This window comes from Phoenix dactylifera, chromosome 11, assembly GCF_009389715.1.
Source record: "Phoenix dactylifera cultivar Barhee BC4 chromosome 11, palm_55x_up_171113_PBpolish2nd_filt_p, whole genome shotgun sequence".
In the NCBI taxonomy this organism is placed as follows: domain Eukaryota; kingdom Viridiplantae; phylum Streptophyta; class Magnoliopsida; order Arecales; family Arecaceae; genus Phoenix; species Phoenix dactylifera.
The window spans coordinates 24,386,673-24,409,259 of NC_052402.1; the positions used below are offsets into that span (position 1 = coordinate 24,386,673).

The window sequence follows — 22,587 nt, forward strand, 5'->3', positions numbered from 1 at the left end:
TGCAAACACGTATTACAGTCGTTCAAAGTCCGAAAGTAATCTGATCTAGGAATGTTGAGAACTATCCTGCCGCTAGGGTGTGCTAATTTAATATCTAGATTTAGAGGGTGAATAGGACGGGTGTGGTAATATATGTTCAGGATTTCAAAATATGACAGGAAAGTAAGTTTTCAATTATGGTTGTCATGCAAGAGAACTAGAACACAATTAGATAGACAAGCCCAAAAGGAGGAAGAACCTGTTACCTGTGATGGATGCAGTCAACCAGAAGCATCCATTGTGGAGTCTCGAACACGAAGTCGGCACCGGGTGGAGCTAGCTGAAGCGATGGGTCTGGATCTGCAGCACAAGGGACTCAGTGGAGCTGATTGCTGAAGCCAAATTATTGCAAGGCTGCAATGGATGCCAAGGGGATGCTGCCGTGGGCCTGTGGTTGCAGTTGGGCCCGTGTAATGAAGAGGGGAACAGGCAGCGGGGTTGGCACGGCCCTGCAGAAATGGTGGCCGAAATCAGAAAGGTGCTGCGGAGGCGGGAACGGTCGGAAACAGTGCCGGAGGTTCCTCGGGCGGCAACGGCTCGGGTGGAGGTGCCGGAGGCTGGCGGCGCTCGGAGTAGGCACGCTCGGCAGAGGCGGCGTTCGGACGGAGGCAACGGCGGCAGCGACGCGAGGCGGTCGGCGGCTCGGGCTCTGGCGGCACGACGGTGAAGGCGCGGCAGAGGCGGTGGTGGCGCGGCGTGCGAGCTTGGGCGGCGGCGGGAGGTGGATTGGGCTCGGGCGGCGCGGCCACGGAAAGAGGGAAGAAGGAAGAAAATGACAGAGGTAAGGTTTTTTTTTTTTTTTTTTTTTTTTGCTTGTTGGACCCGGGTTACCGGGTTGTGGGTAACGGGTTTAGGACTTACCCGTTACCTGATTTCTTCTTCAACCTCCCGATCGATTCGGAAGGGCGAACCGGTCGCTTCGGCGGCTGCGGCGGAACGCCCCGAACAGAGGGGCTATGGCGTTCGCGGTCGCCGATCCGTGGTCGGCGGTGACAGGCGACGGCTTCTTCCGACGATCGGTCACAGGACCGACGGTGGCAGAACCATGGAAGTCGTGGCACGGTGGGTGTCCGTGGGGCGCGATGACCTTCGGCGGCGAACCAGCGGGACGGCGGCGTCGTGAAGGGAGACGGCGGCGTCGTGAAGGGAGACGGCGGTGGGTGTGGGCACAGAGACAGGGACGGCCAACCAGGAAGGGGCTGTTCTCTTCTCTTTTTTTTTTTTCTTTTTTTTTGTCTCTGGTGAAAACCGACAAATGAAACTTCCATGGAAGAGAAGCAAATGAAATGCTTTCATAAAAATTCTCGTAGAATCGAGAATGAAGTTTTCATTCTGTACATGCCAGATCATGAATTAGTAACTGCATCCAATCTCCGAAAAAGTCCCAATTGTTTCGAACTTTCTATTTTTGGAATGGGATATTTACGGAATCCCCATGAATAGATCAAATCTTATTCCATGATATTTCCATAAGATTCCTCTTTCTTATTCTTAAGCAAGCCCCCGAGAGGGCTTAGTTGATCATGATTTATGTTTCATCTTTCTTGATATCAAATAAATAATCAACATTTCTGAAACTATAACTGCCACTATCACTCCGACTAGGAATGTTTTTCTCCGTACCATTTAGAATGGGTTCTTCACTTCCACTGGTATGCCCAATAGCATCAAGACTATCCATTGATTTATTTAGTCCACACCTATGCTCTAACTTATCGTTAGACAACATCGAATTGAACCACCATTTTTCCATAGAGTCTTCTTGCCCCCTATTTGATGAAAATACAATAGATGAATAGAGGGGAGGGGGGGCTGGTGAAAACCGAGAGAGAAAGGAAGAGAGGAAACACTGGACCGTGGCTTTGGCAGCAGGGGCAAAGCCGACGTGGCTCTGATACCAAGTTGATGCCGCACAAATGCGGAAAAAGAGGAGAAGAAGGAAGAACAAGAGAGGAAGAAGGAAGACGAGGTTCTAGAGACACAGGAAGAAGAGAAGGGGAGGAGGAGGAGGAAGAATAAGATCTGGGAGGAAAAGAAATTCTTAATCATTCATTAAACCCTAATCATGAAAATAGTTCCCTATATATAGGGCCCAAATACACAACTTGCATAAACCCCCCTTACACAGAAATAAATCCTAATGAATCCACAAATAACACAAATAAGCCCTAAAATGCAAATAAGCCCAGAAATAAAATAAACCACAAATAAACCCTAAAATGCAAATAAGCTCAAAAATAAAATAATAAAATAAATATGCAAATAAACGAGTCTGGCTCAATCCGGGGGCTCAGGATCATCTGGATGAAGGGCTCTGATGTCCCCATCAATAGTACATAGCACAAGTGCATGCGGTAGTTCAATTCAAGGGGTGCAAGTTAGCGTGTTTTGTGCTCGACTTGATATTAGGAGTAGATCCAAGTCGAGACAAAGGGAACCATCAGCCTAGGCTTTGAAACGAACTAAGCAACTTGAGCTTTGCTCAAAAAAAGCTAGAGTCATAGTTGATTTGAAGCTAAACAACATGAAGTTGACCCAAAAAAATAAGCTCAAAAATTTCTAGCCAAGCCAAAAATTGACTAAGCTTGATCAAGCTCAACTCAATAAAGCTTGAATATAATTTACCATATCGTATATTATATAAACAATTTAATGAAAGTGTCCCTTTCTCCTTCGAATCTTCTTCCTCATGAAAGTGTCCATTAAAAAGTATGTATCGCATGACCATAGACTATGTACTGGTGAATGCTATATTTAAAAACTATATATTGATTCACCTGGAGGTATGTATTAGGTTGTTACTAGGTATGTATCAAAGAAGCTTAAAATATGTATTAGAAACGTATCAAATATGTACTACCTAGGCATGTATTGTGTATTGATGAGCATGATATCATGAAAACTGTCTATCAATTTGTCTGGATATGTATCAATTTATCTGAAGGTGAGTATTGGATCGTTGCTGGTTATGTATCAAATATATCAAAAACCCATCAAGTGTATATCACCTGGATAGATACTATGTATTGGTAAATACGATGCTTTAGAAACTATGTATCAATTTGTTTGGATGTGTATCGATTTGCCTGTAGGTATGTACTAGGTCATCATTAAGTATGTAACAAAAAAAATATATATATATATATCAGAAATCCATCGAGTGTATAACATCTAAACTATACTATGTACTAGTAAACATGAAAAAAATTGCTCTATTCGATTATTTTTTTTTAGGACATGCATCAAAGAATTTTTGTTTCTCGTAGTAGCAGGTTTATTCCATCTAGTACGATAAAGATGTCTGCATGAGCTGGATGACTTAACAATAGCCTCTTTTCAACCGATGAACCCTATCTTTCCTTGGTGCACCCACGCTACAAGAGAGATGAGACAGAAAAGATGGCGGAAGCTGGGCTGTCTCGTCCTAACACGGAGAAAAGCTGCTGATAAACCGGTAAAAGGAGAAAACAATGGGTGGGCAAAATATTACCCCCTCCCCCGGCTGTAGCTAGCTCTGATTCTCGAGTAAGGTCGACACAGAGAATCCCAGTTAAATCTTGCAGCTGTGATTCGCGAGTAAGGTCGACACAGAGAATCCCAGTTAAATCCAAGCATTCCGGACAAAACCCAGTCCAAAAGGCGCAGAAAGAAAGAAACAAAGCGTGAAGGAATTCCAATTTCTTTCGGAGGAGAGAGGAAAGCACTCTATTCCTCCTCCAAAGGCAGAATATATCACTCTTTTTATTCTTATCCCTTTCCCTTGGAGGGGAACCTACCGAGCCAGCCTAAAGCAATAGCTCGAGCTCACACCTACCTAGTTTTCGAGGGGAGTACTTGTTTTTCTTAGTTCCTGCTTTGCGTTTGCGGTGGGGTGTTTAAAGCGCCGGTAACATGTTCTTATTTTGGAGTACCTTTCTAGAGGGTTTGGTGTGGTGTTTGAATTGAAATTCCTCTCCTCACGCCTTTAAGTTCTCCATGATCACCACCTCCTCAATCCTTGTCCCCTCACCTCTCTCTCTCTCTCTCTCTCTCTCTCTCTCTTCCCTCGGCACCTGCCCAATTCTCCCTAAGACAAGGTCATGTTATGAGGTTTAACAAGAAGTGGGGTTTGTTTGGCTTAAGTGGGATGGAAGAAGAGGTAAAATGGGTTGTGCCTGGCTCCCTGTATGCCACTGGCTTAGAAACTAATCTACCAATAGATTAGCTACTGCGGGTGGCATGCGAGGAGCCAAGCATACTCTCTCTCTCTCTCTCTCTCTCTCTCTCTTTCTCTCTCTCTATGTATTTATATATATATATATATATATATATATATATGTTGTTTTACATCTTGTGCGTTCTTAGAATGTTAAAAGATGGGATGAAGTGGATATGGTGTGTGTTCGTCTCTAAGTTTCTAAGCTTTGTGTTATGCTTGGCAGCTGTAGAAGTGATTTGGCGGCCACACCTCATCAGAGCTAAAGAAGAAAAGGTTTTGGCTACTAAAATCTCTCTCACATCTTGATATTCTAATTTGTAGAGGATCTATGTATCCATGCTTGTGATTTTAGCTTAAAAAATAAACATGGTATTATCATTTATTACTTATTGGTATATTAGTTTTGAGAACAATGACCGACAGATAAGTTATCGATTTAGATATATGAGTTTGATTGGTGCAATATAGCGTTGCCTAATAATTGTCTTGGTATCTTGGCTTGTTTATATATTTCAACCAGCTTCTCTTTGAGCTAGTGAAGGTCTTCCATCGTTCAAGAAAAAGAAAAAAAACAAAGAGATCTATGTTTCTTGATGTTAATTAATGATGCACCAGCAATGATGTTTATGGAAAATGATGTCATCGATTTTAGCTTTTCTTTCTAAAAAATATATATTCTTGATTAATAGATGAGGGAAGCTTTCATTTGGTTAATTGTAAAGAAAATCAGGAGGAAGTCTCTCTCCTCGATTCTTTCATTACCAGATGACTCATTCTTAGACAGGTTTTTGTATTCCCTTCAACTTCTCAGTGAATGAAGGCAGATGGTTCAACATTTCTCAAAAAGTAATTAGCCGGGTTCCTTGAAATGTGCTTACCTCTTGGTTAATCATGCACGGGTACGTACTAATGTGAATAGAAATGGTGTCATAGGTTTTGGCTTTTTGTCTTCTCAGTTCATGGATCAGAGAAGTATTCTTAAATGTTGAGGGTGAAGATGCATTCTTAAATGGTTTTTTCTTTTAACAAAGAAAATTGGGCGGAAATCCCTCTCCTCCTCCATTCTTTCCTTCATTGATATCTTAATGACAATTATTGAACCGGATGTTTTCATTGTTTATTCATGACATGAATGAGATTTTTTGTAGAACAACTTGAATCTCTTGATGATAGGGACAAGATAAGCACACAGAAGGAAAAATATAAAACAGAAAAATTCCATAATTGTGTGAAAAATATAACATAAAAATAAGTCAATGAGATCCTTAGTTTTGAGGAATTGATTTGGCAATATATGTGAGAAGAAATTCATGCAACTAGGATATATATATATATACAGAATTTTATTGGTTGTGTAACTTGGCTCCGCATTTAATACCTTGGGTGGCTGCTTTTAAATGAAAAGAGAATTTTACCAAAATTTTTGCCTGGCTTTATCCACAATCTGCGTTGTAGAGGATATGCTTCCTATATATTTTTTATTGCTATGAGCTGATATGCTTAATATAAACACATTACTAATATTTTATGATGGAGAACCCTTGAGCTGCCATCTTATTTTACATTCTAATATTCTTATCAATCTCCTAGACTGCCTATGAAGGCCTCTCCTTTTGTCTCAAACATGAGCACAGACATCAAACTCCAAGATCACTCCTTTAAAAACTCTTCGTTTTTTTCAAATGATAAAGGAGTCAAAAGCCACCAGGATGACTCCTTAAAAACTCACAAATGCAACTGGATACAACTGTTGTAATTTTGTTTGGACTACCATATGTCTCTTTCCAAGTGGATCACAATGTAGATCCAGGAATTCTGAAGCCATAATTTCACCAAGAACTCAGTTTCATCTTACCATATTTCTGCTCATCTTCAGACTCTCTCCCTTTCCTTCAACACTATCTCCTCATAGCACTGTGACATGGCCTGCCCCACGTAATTGTAAGGCCTTGGGGAACCCATCAGAGAGAAAAAGCTTTTGTACCAAAAAGTTAGTTTGGTGCGTCCCACCAGATGAGCGGTCTCCCAGTCGAGCCTGGCGAGCAACCCTTTGCGTTTTTTTTTTTTTTTGGAGTTTTGCCCCCGTCCGTGGAGCCGAGACAAGGAGTATTCTGTTTCCCCAGGGAGAACTGTCAGCTTTCCATTTTTCCAAGGTCTGACAGGATGATGTCCTCCTCAAGTCTCATGTGTTTCACGGCGTTATGGAGTAGATAGATACTGATCTCATGACCCTTCTCTACGGCTGTGTTCCCAAGTCCATCCTTTCCTCTTCTCACACCACCCTCCTTTTGGTTCAAAAAATAACTTACAAACATCACAAAACAATCCTGAAACCACCTGACGCGCAAATTTTTCACATGCTAATCCTCAATCTTTCACCAAGGCTGGTTCTGATTTTTTTTTTTTTTTCAGCACCATGTTTTGCGTACCGTTGAGAGTAGTAATTGATTCAGCCGATATAGTTATTAGATATTGATATCACTGACATGACCTTCACCTACTTTAGATCGGATTTTCTTCTATTTTGGTTGGAAAGAAATAAAAACAATAAAAAGTTATGAAGATTGTACCATAGGTAAGATTTTTTTTTCCAAGTTCTTCAGTGTGGTGAGGAGTTGTCATCAACTTGCTATCTAGCTTTCGTGGTCACTTGAATTTGTCATCCAATTAACATGCATGCAGAATGCTGGACATTCTTTTCACGTGTAGTATATGCAAGCATTGTCCTCAGATGAAGCCATCTCATCTACCTCATGAAGTGTATCATGTCCAAGAAAATTTCCATAGTCCTTGCTTTGGTGTTTGATAAGCATGGGAAGCGTACATCTGGTACATGCAAGCACATAAATTTGTGCATTTTATCGTGTGCAAGAAAAAATCCTTAGACACTGCTGGTGTGCTTGATAATTATGGCAAGCAGTATTTGGCACCTGCAGGCATTTAAATTCGATCTACATGCACATAGTACATTTAAATGATAGCATTGCTCAATTATTAGTTGATTTACAATCAAACACAACTTAATCATGGAAATCTATTACATGTTTAGCATCATCATTGTCTATTTTGCTCTTTGCTTGGTGGCATTAAGGATCTCCATGGTATTACATCTTGTGTATTAAGCTTTTAATTTCTTCCTAAAGATCGTGCAGGGTACAATGGTTGTTGGATGGTAGCTAGCAATTGTTGGTTATATAAGAATAGGGCCGAAAGGGGGCTGGGCCATGCCTGTGCCCAAACTCGGCCCGAATATTTTTTGGGCCTCGGGCCGGATTTATGCTAAAATTTTTTTGAATAATCCAAACCCGAGCTTGACCCGAGCTCGAGCCCGAGCCCAACCTGAACTCGATTGGGCTGACCCGAATTACTCATTTTGACCAAAAATAGGTATGGGCCAAATCAAATTGAAGTTTAATATTTCATAATATTGCTTCACAAGTAAATGAACTAGTTAATAATTGGGCTCTCTCCTATAACACAAGTAAATGATACATGACACTATTCTCAGCTAAACGCATTCTAATTTGTCCTTTACTTCTGATTATTCTTTCTAAATAACAATATACAAAAACAAATTGGTCTGAGTCTGAATTCGGCTCCATTTCGGGCCTTGTTCGGGCTCGAGCTCGAACTAAGCCTAGATCAATGACATACCCGAGCCTGGCCAAAAAACGAAGAGGCTCCACATTTAAACCCAAATCCGGTCTAAACTCTTTCAAGCCTAGCCCATAGCCCAGCCGAAAGCCAGCCCAGCGAGCCCATTTCTATCCCTATGTAAGAAACAATTCATCCAAATAAGGATATTTAGGAAACAAAAATTGTAGCCTGTGCAAAACAATCATAATTTTAAGATGGATGTTGATGGTGATAGCATCATGGATAAGGGGAGAATAAACTGACCATATAAAGCATGAATGCAAAATGTAAATGGCTTGTTAATCAAATTTGGCAGGAAAATATGGAACAACATAATAGTATAGTCCAAATAAAGCAAACCGCTCGATATAATTAAAGAGTTGCTTGGAGTTTTGTAGTTGAAGTTACACGGTAGGTCAAATCACATTTCTTGACTTATACAAAAGCTGACTACTTATATTCGGAGAGAGGCTTAGAAAAAAGAAGTCTATTTTTGACAAACATCCTGTTGAACATCTTGCGAGCGAACGTTAGGTTAAATACCCGAGGTACACAGAGATAAGAATTTTCTGGACGAAAAAATAGGTTTTGAATCTACTGATAATGAGCGCCTGGGCGTAGACCTGGGTGCCCATGCACAGCGAACGAATGGCAGTGCAAGCCTTGAGGAGGGTGGATAAGGTGAAGGAGAAGGGCAGGAAGGGGGCCTAGGGATGGTGCGCAGCATCATAGAGATAGAGGGGGTGGGTGACGGTAGAGGAGGAGATAAAGTGAAGAAGAAGGAAAGGGAAGAGAAAAAAAACAATTTTCAAAAAACAAATAATAATAAGATACCTACTCTAGTAGTTGCAATTCATTTCGTAGCTATTTTGATTGTAGGTCAACCTACTACAATATAGTCTGAAGTTACACTTCATCTGTAACTTAAGACGTATATGGCTCTACCTACAAAACTCCAAATAGTCTCTTAACAACCGGAATCGACCTTCTAATCTCAAAAATACGAAAAAGTCCAGATGCAAAGGCTCATGCATGATTCTATAGCTACCCTTTTATTTTCTCTGGTTCAAAAGCCGACCCGCCCAAGCCCTCCTTTCTCTTGGGAGACCCCTCTCCACTGCTCCCACCAACTACACCTCTCTCTCTCTCTCTCTCTCTCTCTCTCTCTCTCTCACACACACACAACTGGAATACCATTTTCAAGGTAAGATCTCCTTTTTCCTCATCAAGTTACCAGTTTTTGGGCTTCATAAAATTATTTTTGGGGACTTTTTTTTTTTTTTTGGTGGGGGGGGGGGGGGGTAGCAATGGATTGTAGGAGATAAAAGGTTTTGGCTGCAGGCACTACGGATCTCAGGGTGGATAGGTTCTGCCTCTATCTATTCAAAAAACTATAGCTTGAGTTTTGCTAAGAATTAGTTTGAGGTTTTAGTGTATGTTGTGAACTTATAGACCTTTAATCTTGAACAAAAAATGACAAATAAATTGTCAAAATGACTTGTTATAGAGGTAGAGAGACAAATAAATTGGATTCGAGATGTTCTATGCTCCTCTGAAGTGGCTGTCTTGGTGAATGGAGACATTGGAAACTGGATATCCCTTGTCACCCCTTCCCTTTTCTTTTTCTTTTTTTTTTTTGGTGAAACGGCTGCTCACACTACTCTCGCATGAGCATAACCAACTACATCACTATTTAGAAGACTACATAAAGCAGAAAGAACAGATGACCGCTGGGTCCACATAAAATTTCCAGAATGATGAGCAACAAATAAGGCGACCCAATCCGCAGCTCGGTTCTCCTTTCGAAAGACGTGCCTAACCTGGACAACACGGCACTCCCGCAGCATGCATCGTGTATCACGTAGGAGCGGGTACTCATCCCCCTGCCCCTCCTCTCGTAATGCTCTACCAACACAACTGAGTCTCACTCCAGAATTAATGATACAGCCGGTATCAAGTACATGTCTCGCATATGAGAGCCCCTCCCATGCGGCCCTGAGCTCCGCCCCAAAAATTGAATCCTCGAAGGAACAACATCCCCCCGCAACAAGCAGCCTGGAGCAGTGGTCTCTAATCACAAATGCCGCACCCACGCTCCCGCCCCTGGCAGGCAGACTCCATCAAAATTCACCTTGAGATGGCCAGGAGGTAGGGGCTCCCAAGAGACAAGAGCAAACCTGGATGCTGTAACAGCGAAGAGGGGGTCCCAGATATCCCTAGCCAACTCAGATGAATCAGATCCTACAACTCAATGATCTCCACAGCCTGACGAAGAGCCCATTCTACCACAGATCTCAGGGGTGCCCTCTTGTCCTCGAAGACTTTATCATTTCTGTCCAGCCAAATATGATAAGCTAAATAAACAACAGTAATACCCCACCCGATAGTGCTCAGAGATCGAGTAGCATCCCTAACCAGCTGTAGAAAGTCCCCCAGCATAACACCGAGCCTCGGAAGAAAAAACCATGCCCTCCTCCACACCTGAGCTGCCCTAGGGCACTCAAACAGAACATGGCTGACAGTCTCCACCGAATTCGGGCACTCCCCACACATCCAAAAAATCCTGATACCCCTTCTGGCTAGCATGCCCCTAGTCGGCAGGCAGTCCCAGACCACCTTCCAGATGAACAATGCCACTCAGGGGTGAACCCACATCCTCTAGATCCATCTACCATCACACTGCCTCATCGCCTCAGCCCCCATCACCGCATGTATGTCAGCCAAATGTACCCTAGCCGACCCAGTCGCCACCCATACCGGCCTATCCTGTGCACCCTAAGGAATCGGGATGGCAAGTACCCTCTCAGCTAACTGCACCCCGAAGGCCTCCCTGATCAAAACCTCATCCCACCGACCCCTACCAGGGACAGTCAGGTCCCTAACTCTGAGCCCGACCAACCTCGCCGAGTCAACCATCATCGGCATCCACCCGAGTGGTAGCTCCGGCACCCACCTGTCCTCCAAGACATCAATGGACTACCCATCACCAATCATCCACCTAATCGCCGGTAGCACCCTTGGGGCATAGGAACATATCTCCCTCCATATGAAGGAACAGTGACACCTAGCCCGGGGCTCCACCCCTGAAAGGTATGCACCGTACTTGGCCCTCAGTAGGGCACTCCATAGACTATCTGGCTCTAGAGAAAATCTAGCAGCACGTCGCGTGGCTGGTACTTCCTGTCTCGCCAACAAAGACTGAACTCCCAGACCTCCCAGCCTGAGAGGCTGACAGACTAACTCCCACGCCACCAAATGAATGCCTCGCCTTCCCTCTCGTCTGCCCCACAGAGAGTCCCTAAACAACTACTCCAAAGACCTCAATAGCGTCTGCGGCACCGATGTATTCGCTAGTAAGTACACCAGGATCGAGCTCAAAACCGTCCACACTAAGGTGATCCGCCCCATCATGGAAAGGGCATCCATCTGCAATCTCTCCAGTCTGCGTCTAATGCTCTGCTCGGCCTCGGAGCAGTCACTATGCCGAAGCCGCTGCCCAATGATGGGAACCCCAAGATATCTCATCGTACCCTCCTGCTCGCCCACACTCAGAATATATTTAATAGAAGCCTTGATCTGTAGCTGGATCCTAAGACTAAAGCAAATAGCAGACTTAGCCCTATTCACCAGCTGACCAGAGGCAGAATAGTAATCCTCCAAGATATCCCGTATCACCCTCGCCGCCCGCCGCGTCGCTCGCACTAGTAACAGACAATCGTTAGCAAATACTAGGTACGAGATCTAGCACGACCCCGCCGCTGGACTGTACACCTCCAAGACCTGATACTCCGCTGCATGTCGAAGGGCCCTGGATAACGCATTAGAGCAGAGGATGAACAGCAGGGGATAGCGGGCAGCCCTGCCGGAGACCTATCGCGAACTCGAAAAACTGAGTGGGTGAACCATTCTCCAGAATAACGAAGGAGGGAGAAGTCACGCAACCCATGACCCATCTAATCCACTACTCATAGAACCCAAAACTCATCTATGCATTGTGTAGAAAACCCCAACACATCCTATCATAGGCCCTCTCCATGTCTAGCTTAATACCCATCAAGCTCCTCTACCCGAGGCTCGCTAAAGATCGAACAAGAACTCCTAAGCAATAAGAATATTATCTGTAATATGTCGCCCTCCCACAAAGAACCCCTACTCCGGACTGATGAGTCTAAGTAAAACCATGCATAACCTGACCACCAGAACCTTTACTGTAGCCTTGTACAGAGTAGTGCACAAGCTAATCGACCGGTAGTGGCACGACTTTGTGACGTCTATCTCTTCGATATTATAGCGACAAAAGTTCTCTTCCAATCTGCTGGTATGACTGCCGAGCTAAAAAACTACTGTATCACCTCCACCACATCCTGACTAATAGTCGACCAATACCTCCTAAAGAAAATTAGGGAGAACCCATCCGAACCTGAGGCCCTATCCTCCCCCAAGAACCCTAATGGATGCAAACACAAATGAATATTGCCAAAATGTTAAAAATTCCATCAACATCCGAAAAAATAGGATGAAAAGACCAGCCAGATATCATCTAGTCCATCTTCGCCCCTCCCAAGGATTCATTCATGGCATGAATAAAAAGGTGAATAACACGTATCAAAAATGTAAAGCAGCCAAACTCTTGTTTTATGCAATCATGGTAGATGCAAGGGCTAAAAACTAGATCGCTTCTTTTATCCGAAAAAATCTACATGGCTTCCTAAACAAGGTAGCAGATTAAGTTTTTCAAAAGTCCTTTATCCCTAAATGGAGAGGCAAACAAAAGTAGAATAATCAATTGCAACTATTTCTCTAATTACATTCAATTGTAAAGTAGAATAATCAAAAGATTACACATTAATCAAGACAAATACGAATCAACCGAAATGCCATTACATCTCTGCAAGTATCTTTCTTGTGGATCCAATAACACTCAAAATGCTTTCCTCCCTCAAAACCAGCCCTTCAATAAAGCAGACTTGCCCCAAACTCCAATATTAAAATTGAAATGACCAACCTGATCGAACAAATCCATCGACCCACTCCAGGCCACTACAGCTTAAATCGGAATGGCTTACCGATCTCAATTAACATTAAATAAATCCACTGAATAAAAAATAAAGCTTAGCACAAACCAAACAAAAAGAAACTATTTACAAATAATGAATTAATAATAATAATAATAATGAAGGATATTGACATTGTGGGACTGAAAATCCTTAGATCAGTTAGTTTACCAATTCTAGACGGCACACTTCCAAAATGCGATCCCTTTTCAAGTGGCAGGAGTATAATAATAAACAAAACTGGGCAAAAAATATATAACTACTAGAAAAGAAAGCACCATATGGTTCTTGGTATACATTACAGGTATACTGCTCTCCAAAACCACCAATCATACATCACTGATGATGAAAACATGTAGATTATTTTCCTGTCAGTGGTTAGAGAACCTGAAGCTTATACATCTAGACGTAAACTTGTCCTGAAACACCCTTGGGAGAGAAATGAAACCTGATGCTGGCCCCTCACTGAAGCCGCAAGGCTGCTGTTTCTGTAGTGTCTCAGACTTCCATGGATGCTGTCATCCACTATCCATTACAGCAAAAGAATTGGAATGGCATCACATGATGGGAAGCCTGTTACCAACAAACAGCAGCAATCTAAAGCTGATTTAGGCAGTGAATCAATTCATCAGATAAGGCGTGCAATAGGGGTAAAAGAAAATTAAAATATTAAGACACGCATCTGGTACCAGCAGCATACTTGCATGTTCTTCAATATGTATTAGGTAGAATACTAGCCTAAGATGAGCTCATAAAAGATCTTCCTGGCCAGGCATCACCAGCATCATCCTTGCCAGAACCTCCACCATTAGTGCCAAAATTGCTTGCACCAAATCCACCGAAGCCACCTTTTGAGCTGGAGTTTCCAGAACTGTTAGAACACCCAAAACTGGACTTGCCGAAACTACCAAAACGTCCTGAGCTCGAGTCACCAGAACTACCAAAATGCCCAGACCCTGAGTCACCAAAGCTACCGAAATGCCTGGAACCTGAATCTCTAAAACCACCAGAACGCCCTGATTCTGAGGAACCAAAACCACTAGATCGGCCACCAAAACGCCCAGAACCTGAATCTCCAAAACCACCAGAACGCCCTGAACCTGAATCACCAGAACCACCAGATCGGCCAAAGCCAGAACCACCAAACCCACCAGATCGACCTGAACCAGATTCACCATATCCACCAGTGCGGCCACCAAAGCCACCGGAACCACCAAACCCACGAGAACGGCCAAATCCAGAGCCCCCAAAACCACCCCCACGACCAAAACCTGAGCCACCCATTCGACCACCTCCATAGGTGTCAAACCGGCCACCCATGCCACCAAACACGTCTTCGCCTCCACCCTCTACCGTAATTCTTGGAAGCTGAAACGAACAAGGTAGCAGTCATGATGAAGTGAACAAGTTCCCCATAGGTTTTTAGATATAAAGAAACAAGCAAAATAACTATAATACAAATATCAATAATGACATCATCAACATGTCATACATCATATATTTAAAAAAAACAAGGCATCTATCATTTGCTAACCATACCCATTTGGCATATATTTTAGGTCAATGAATAGAGGCTTAGGGCATACATGCACTTGCATCACTTGATCAGGTAAGTGTAATAGACACATGGAGAACTCAATTAGTCCTGTCTTCCAGTAAAAATAGAATGCATATTTAAAGAAGCAGATAACTCAAACAAGAATACATGATTCTATTTGAAAATTTCACAACAGCATAATGCCTTCATTAGATAATTTTTAGCCTTGAACCAGAAATATGCTACGACATAATCTCAACACCCTATGCAATTTTCTGATAAGCAACCAGCAATATTGTTTAGCATGCACAAGGTGGATAACGTTTAGTACGTTATAATTATAAATGAACCTTCAAAGAAAAATTTAAAGAAACAACTGTACCTCAGTAAATTTGCATCCAACATCTTGCTCAATGACCCTGACAGCTCGAGTTTGCTGGTTAGCGTAAATGAGAATGGCAGTTCCTTTCTTCCCAGCTCGCCCTGTTCGACCAGATCTGTGAACAAATAGCTCAGAAGTGTTCGGCAGTTCATAATGTATCACCTGGGTAAGGAAGGAAGGGCAATTTAGTTTTAAAAAAGGCTAGTCAAGCAATGTTCGATAATGCATTAGTATATTAAAATAAAGGGGAGAGAGGGGAAGCAAATAAAAACAATTCCTCAACAGGGCAACAAAAAATGCCAACAACTAACATATCACATCAGAGATATTTATTAATCAATCTCAAGTTTAAACAAACTTAGTTAATAAAATAGCCTTCTATTCCTAAGACAAACAAGTGCCTAAGTAAATAGACTCATAAGCTCATGAGCATTAATGATTTGTGATACAAATACAAACAAATCAAAAGCATCCTTGTACTCCTCTGTCTGCTAAAACCAATGGATCCGGTGGAAATAGAAGACAATAAACCTAACAATGCCCATGAGTCACCAAGAACATCTCCCTGCATTTTGGAAAATATTACACCAGCACCATCCTGCCAATTGTGAGCTTCAGAACCAGCCTCTTCAATTAAGAAGATGCATTTCCACCAATAGATCAACAAACTGAAGATTCTGATGCTGATGTTATTGTCAAAAAATCTCAAGAATGAAGTTCGTGCAGTTCTTTCAATATTTGTCAATATTTGGCGCATAAATTGTTCACTTAGAAGGCATTCAAACACATAATCCGCTAGTATGCAAGATGACTAAAAGGCATCCAAAAACATGAAAATGGCATTAGTAATATGCCCAATAAGGTGACTAAACTACGTCTTTCTTGCTCAATCAGAGGTCCCATCCTTAAAGCATTATACAACCCAGAAAGCATGTAAAATTTTCTTTTCCAAACCAGTTCTTTTTGGAGGAGAAACTATGCGCTTTTTGAAAATGGCGGAAAAAATGCACCGGGTTTCAATTCGATTTCCGGCTGGCAGCTTTTGATGCAAAAAAAAGACAAAACGGGATTTGTTCGAAATTTCTTCGTTCGTCCCCCTCGGGGGGATTTACTTATTCGCGCACACATGCGCACTGTAATGACACTACGTGTCATTTTAAGGTGTAACTTGTTAGATGAAATCGCGCTATAACGCGATTTCATCACTCCAACGAAGAATCTACCACAAACGAGCTTTAACCTATCTTAAAGCTCGTTTTTTATTAGAATATTGAGGGTCTTTTTGTGGGGGTACCCCCCTTTTTTCAAAATATCCTCAATCTATAGATTCAATGTTATGGTATTATACCCTCCTTCGGCCTCTGGCCTCGTCCCCCTCGGGGGGATATCCGGTCCATAAATGGACCTGTCACTTGGGATTTGGTCGTTACCCCCTTCGGCCTGTGGCCTCGTCCCCCTCGGGGGGATTAGTTTGTTCCGAAGTTTCTCCGATCGGAGTTGTGTCAGAGAAACTTCCTTCCCTATCCCTAAAGTTTATAGTCTGTTACCCCCCTTCGGCCTGTGGCCTCGTCCCCCTCGGGGGGATATCCGGTGAATAAGTCTACCTAGAAGGGGGGAAGTGCTTTCTGCGCGGGTGCGTGGGAAGCACTTCATTCTTCAATTTATTCCCCCCTGTGAGGGGGGGTAACTCCGGAGTGAAAGAGGTAACTACGTTACCACTTTCACGTAGGAGTGGGGGGGGGGGGGGGGGGGAGTTCGCCTAAGTAGTTATATCCCCCTGAAGGGGATATAACCTTAAGCTCATCCCCTTCGGTATAACACCTTTGGTGTTATACCTACGGGGCCCTCAAATTTGAAACCCTTCGGATTTCTTATCCCTCGTCCCTTATAACACTCCTACGTGAAAGTGGTAACTCCGTTACCTCTTTCACTCCTCTAGAACACGGAATTTCAGAATTTCGTGTTCCGTTCGCTAGGTTAGTTAGGAGCTCACTAACTAACCTAGCTCACTCTCTTCCGCGTGAGGGTTAATGAAGAATGAATGAGTTCCCATATCTTTCCTTACCGGAAAGTCAAAGATCCCCTATTTCATTCTCCCGAAAAACGAAGGTCGAAATCCCTCTCTTTCTCACCCCGGGGAAGACCACTTTTATCGTATATAAACAACTAATGGAAAATGGGAAGTCGGACTTAGAATCTGCTTATTCAATCTCTTGTCCAGATTAATCTCTCACTCCACCAGGGCAGTTGGCTTTCGCGAAGCAAGAAGGAGTCAGTTCATCAATGCGCTACGCTAGTCATCACCATTGAGTGCTGGAGCAAGAATTCTATGAAAAGGGGAGTCAGAGTTTCAAAAAAGCCACTGAAATCGAGTACATTGAGAGATCTTCGGATTTTCGGTCTACAGGTCGCGCATCAGTCCCATATGTTCCCATCGATACAAGAAGATGCTCCCATAAAAATTAGCTAATGGAAACAACGTAATGTTTTCATAGTAACTAGAAGAAAAGGTGGATATCATCATAACTCCAAGTCTAGAAGAAAAGAGTACTATGCCAAAATTGTTCACATGGAGGGCATTCAAACACATAATCCACTAGTATGCAAGACAACTAAAAGGCATCAAAACATGCAGCATAACCAACGGTGTTAGTAATATGCCCAATAAGATTATTAAACTGTGTCTTTCTTGCTGAATCAGGGCTCCATCCTTAAAGAATAATACAGCCCAGAAAGCATGTACAATTTTCTTTTCCGAACCATATAATACTTTAACAAGCAAAGGATACCCCTGTAGAAATTAGTTAATGGAAACAGTGTAATGTTGCCATGCTAACTAGAACAATGCGAAGATATCATCATAACTCCAAATCCAAGTAGAAGAAAACAGTAGATGTCATAAGAATTCTAAATCCAAGTAGAAGAATGCAATCTAAATTAACAACTAATTTTAAAAATATAAAATACTTACCAAATCAACATTAGGTATATCCAATCCACGAGCAGCGACATCAGTAGCTATCAATATATTAAAATGACCATCGCGAAAGCCAGCAAGTGTTTTCTCTCTCTGATTTTGTGAAATGTCACCATGAAGAGCCTGACATCCAAAACTCCGACCCATAGCATAAGACAGCCGATCCGCATCACGCTTTGTTTGAGTGAATACAATGCATTTTCCTCCTTTAGCATGTTCCTATAAAAGAAACATCCAGAAGAATGATTTTTACAAGCTGCACTCAACCAAGCTGAGGGGAGTTGCAAAAAAGTAACACCCAACAGTGGCAGAGTTTCCCTTTTGTGGGGGTTTGGGAAGGGTTGTGCCAAAAGTTTACCCTTATTAATGGCCCAAGAATTGATGACTTTGAATAATTATCTGAAGCAATTGAGTAAAGCATGATTCCTTCTGGTAACTTTTGGTTAGAATCACCGACCTGCAAGGGGGAAAAATCCTCAAGTATTTCCCAGTGATGATGAGATGCTTATCTCAATATAAAATAATATTACAGATAACATATTGTTAAGAAATGGAATAAGGTGTAATATGCTTGTATCTCCATGTGGGGGTTCTGGGGCGTTGATTAAGGGGGACTATGTAAACGACAACTTGCCGGCAGATATTATTAGTAGTCAAAAAATTGTGTAGGAAACTCTAATAGATAAGCATGTCATACAGAAATAGTTTGAATATATCACAAAAATTTCCACATTGACATGTATTATTTGGTAAAAATGTTCCATATAAACCTCAAAAGATGATATTACCAACATGATGGTGTGCATCACACCACTCCTTTATTGTAACACTCCTTTATTGTGGACCCTGCATCTAATTCAAGTAAGGTTTGCATATTGTGGTTAAAAACGTGGGTCATGCTGCACAGAGGCTAATATTCCTTCACAAGATATCACAGGAAAGTTAATTACATTTAAAATGAGTATATGACTTAACATGGAAAGTCAAGGTTGAAATTGAAGTATCAAAACTTCAATCAATATGATAGGGCAACAAATAATCTATAAAGTGGTGACTTGCGAAGAAGGGCATATACAAACCTTGAAAGGAGAGGAGTTTGGGTTCTCCACTAAAGTAACAAGCAAGTTGGACAGATATTATAACCAAAAATCTAGAAAGAGAGTTGCTCGGGACCCTGCGAAACTTGGACGAAAACTCCTAAAAATGAAATGAAAGAGAAAATCCTAACATAATGTGATAAGGTTTGAGAATTACGGCTAAAAGGGAGCTATAAGAAGCTCGGCTAAATCAATATCCAAGGGCAAGATGGGAAAAGGAATCTTTTATTCTTTTTTTCAAAAGGCATTGTTTGATTTTGAAATCATTAATAAAATGGAGAACCTAGAGAACAAAACATAGTCAACTGACAAATATAAAAAAGTAAAATTGAAAGCTTTCAACAACATATAGCATTGTTAGAAAATTTTCATAAACAATTGACATATGCAGATTCTGCATCTAAAAAAAAACCAAAATGATAATGTTCCACATCCAAAAATGAACTTAAGAAAGAGGTGAAAATATTCATGTGAATGATACACAAGCTAACATAAACACTAATCAAAGAGAGGGTCAAAGATAGATAGATAGACATAGAGAGAGATTAAGAATTCATAATGATAATAAGATATTACAAGGATTTATTAGATAGGTAATAACACTCACAAGGTCAATGGTAACTGGATCTTTTAGGTATTTCTGGGTAAGCCTTCTAATCCAACCAGGCATTGTTGCAGAGAACATCATGCTTTGACGTTTTGAGGGCAATTTTTCTAAGATTATCTCTACATCTTCATCGAACCCCACAGCAAGCATCTGATCAGCTTCGTCAAGAACAACAAATTGGACTTCTGACAAATTTAAGGCACCCCTCTTAAGCAAGTCAATAATTCGACCAGGTGTTCCAACTACAACATCAACACCATAATCAAGTGTTCTAATTTGCTGCTGGATCGATACGCCTCCGTAGACACAAAGCGTGTCCAAGGGGGCAGATTCCCTGAATTCCTTCTCCACTTGTCGAGCAAGTTCCCTAGTTGGTGCCAAGACTATGGCCAAAGGATTCCTACCTCGCCTGCAGATGCGGATGAAATGTATAATCATTACATCATAATTTTCAGTAAATAGATGCAAACTTGTATTGTTACTTGACTGCAAAAGATTTCATATATCTAACATACGATTCACATGTTGCCATCAATAAACTAACCCATGCTTAGCATTAAAGCGGATAATTTTATCCATAATTGGAATTCCAAAAGCAAGAGTTTTCCCTGTCCCAGTCCTTGCCCGACCAATCATGTCTCGTCCTTGCATAGCTGGTTCAAGAACAGCTCTCTAGACAATAAGCCACAAGCAACATTAATCAAAATAATGGTAGCATCAACATTGTTGAGGAAATTGTACAATCATATAAGTTCAATAATGAATGAAAAAAAAATACAGGGCTGATTAAAAGCATGGAATAATCAAAATCGATGCATTCAAGTTATGAAATCAACATGCCTAATTACATGACAAGGGCTAGGAGTATCATGCTAAAGATGTTGCTCACCACCAATACAAAAATCATAAAACAGTTAATTTTGTTATTGCAGGACCAATGTTTTAATTTTGTTACCGCTGGAACCAATGTTTTAAGTACTGGTGTCAATAACCATACCGATACCCAATCAGTTCAGTGGTTGCATGTTAAAGATTTTGCTACCAATAGTATTGGTTCCCCACAGGTACAATATGTTAGGCCCAATTTGGACCAGTACAGTCTGGTACTCAGAAACATGGCAGAAATACTCATGAGACAAACACAACCATAGTCTCATTTAGTTATTTACTTATTTATTTATTTTGGGGGCAAAGAGGGGGGGAGGGGGCGATTGGCAATTCAATTATGGGTCACTACTACCTACATTTATAGGTGTTACGCCGGTCTTTGCTTGAATGATAGGGATGAAGAGGAGATGAACTAAACAGTTGAAACTGTGAGAAACAATTCCTGGACTCTTGCAGAAACACAGTACTCATTAACTGAAATGATTGACTAACAAGTATACATTAAACTATAATGTTTTAATTGTGTTGTAATTAGAATGAAAGTGTGTTTTTCTAACTTCAATGTAAATACCATTAAGGGAGTGTAAACCTAGTTTCTCATCAACATTGGAAATGCCAACTATTGAACAATAACATTTCTCACACAAAAGTCTCAGTCCAACCATCATCTATTCCAGTTCAGCAAGCCCAGACTGATCTAGTTACAACATGGATACCTATAAGTTCTCCGGAATTACAAAGAAGAGTAATAACTCAAACTCTAGCAACGCACTTTTACAAGTCACAGTAGATTAAGGTAACGTCACCGAAAAGGCACCTCACTACCTCCCTTTTGTTCCTCTTGATACTAAATTTATCCTATTGTTCTATTCAAGGAAAGAGAAGCTATTGGCCCTTTGTATTCCACCCATTCCTGACCAATTACTCTAGCAAATGGAGACTTCCAACATCAAAGTCAATTGCAAACAAGAAATGGAACAACTTTTATCCCAAATTCTTCAAATTCCACCCAGCACATAACAAAAGGTAAACCGTTCTAAACCAACAGCACCTCCGAAAGGAAGCGCCATTACCTGTATAGGAAAAAGCTTCGTGATTCCCTTCCTCGCGAGGTCAGAGATAATCTCCTGCGAGATCCCCAGCTTGGCGATCTCCAGCCCCTCGTCCCCTCTCTTCGCGCTCCCCTTCTCCTCATCGTCGAAGTCCTCCACGGCGTACTCCGCGAAAGCCACATCGGTAGCCCTGAACTCCAGAGGCCTCGCCGAGAAATGGAACTCCCTCCGTGGAACATCACCAAACCCAAGGTTCTCTGCGGATGCGATGCCAGGGAATAGCCGGAATACGCCGGCGGGGGCAGAGGATATGGGCTCCGCGGGGATCAACGACGGCAGGCGGAGTGATTCCGCCGACACCAGGGCGGCTAGGGATCGCCTCGACGCCGAGGAGGCGATCGAAGCCGACCTCCGGAACAAGTAATTCATCATTTTAGGGTAGAAACCCTGGAGGGGAAGAGAGAGACAGAGAGGATAAACCCTAGAAAACGGCTAGGGTTTTGGGGAAGAGAGAGAAGGAGAAACTGGAGACGGCGTATAAACCTCGCGGTAAGGGCAGCGAGGGGAGAAGATATTTATGCGCGAAAATCAGGATGGGTGTTGGGCGAGCATCGAAAGGACGGTGTAGTGGAAGCGGCATTGCGAGTCCAGCGGAGATCAGACGGCTGTAGGTGCGTTGAGACGGTGGGTCCAAAGTGGTCTATCTGGTTTCACATTTTAGCTGATTGGATGGTCAGAATGAGGCCGTGACTAAATGGCCGGCCAGCTAGGCTACACGTTTCCTTTTTCCAAATTTTATTTTTTAAAAATAATTATACTTTACTGAGGTTAGGCTCAATTTTGCTCAGCCCATATCTAATTTACAAAATAGCATTTAACCCATTAAACGTCAGATCATTTCACCCATCTTAGGTTCCATCGTTCTTTGTTACCCATCTTTATATTGAAATAGCATCAAAAGTTTTTTTTTATACGATTTCGTATAATTTTAGAACCCAGTCCTTCTGCAAATTACAAAATAACATTTAACCCATTAAAGATCAGATCATTTAACCCATCTTAGGGTCTATTGTCTTTCGTTACTCATCTTTATATTGAAATAGTATTGAGAGTTTCTTTT

At 41.9% G+C, this 22,587-nt stretch overlaps 1 protein-coding gene and 1 long non-coding RNA gene across 11 annotated transcripts; one reads left to right on the forward strand and one right to left on the reverse strand.

The window, feature by feature from the left end:
• Positions 1-3,582: 3,582 nt before the first annotated feature.
• LOC120112463 lies at positions 3,583-4,871 on the forward strand. The gene is made up of 2 exons (XR_005514101.1): positions 3,583-4,177; positions 4,461-4,871. It is a non-coding gene; the product is annotated as an uncharacterized LOC120112463 (long non-coding RNA).
• Positions 4,872-13,116: 8,245 nt separating this feature from the next.
• LOC103696256 (DEAD-box ATP-dependent RNA helicase 53-like) lies at positions 13,117-22,025 on the reverse strand. Of its 10 annotated transcripts, XM_008777814.4 has the most exons (9): positions 21,489-22,024; positions 20,072-20,199; positions 19,528-19,936; positions 18,182-18,280; positions 17,818-18,042; positions 14,847-15,008; positions 14,028-14,295; positions 13,632-13,994; positions 13,117-13,500 (listed from the first exon to the last, which is right to left on the reverse strand). In XM_008777814.4, exons 1-8 carry the CDS (start codon positions 21,897-21,899, stop codon positions 13,666-13,668), a joined length of 2,031 nt encoding a protein of 676 aa, XP_008776036.2. In that variant the 5' UTR covers positions 21,900-22,024; the 3' UTR covers positions 13,117-13,500; positions 13,632-13,665. The 10 variants fall into 10 exon arrangements, with proteins under 10 accessions (XP_008776036.2, XP_017695890.2, XP_017695889.2 ...); XM_017840401.3 differs by having other exon boundaries at positions 13,117-13,994; positions 21,489-22,025; XM_017840400.3 differs by having other exon boundaries at positions 13,117-13,456; positions 13,632-14,295.
• Positions 22,026-22,587: the final 562 nt, after the last annotated feature.

What these genes read in the sequence shown, in the direction of transcription:
- LOC103696256 (XM_017840400.3), bottom strand. Translation starts at nt 21,899, where the DNA reads ATGATGAATTACTTGTTCCGGAGGTCGGCTTCGATCGCCTCCTCGGCG. An exon ending in CGCTTTAATGCTAAGCATGG is followed by an intron (nt 19,937 to 20,071) that starts GTTAGTTTATTG and finishes CCGCATCTGCAG; the next exon opens with GCGAGGTAGGAATCCTTTGG. An exon ending in TTCTTGGGCCATTAATAAGG is followed by an intron (nt 18,043 to 18,181) that starts GTAAACTTTTGG and finishes TTTCTTTTATAG; the next exon opens with GAACATGCTAAAGGAGGAAA.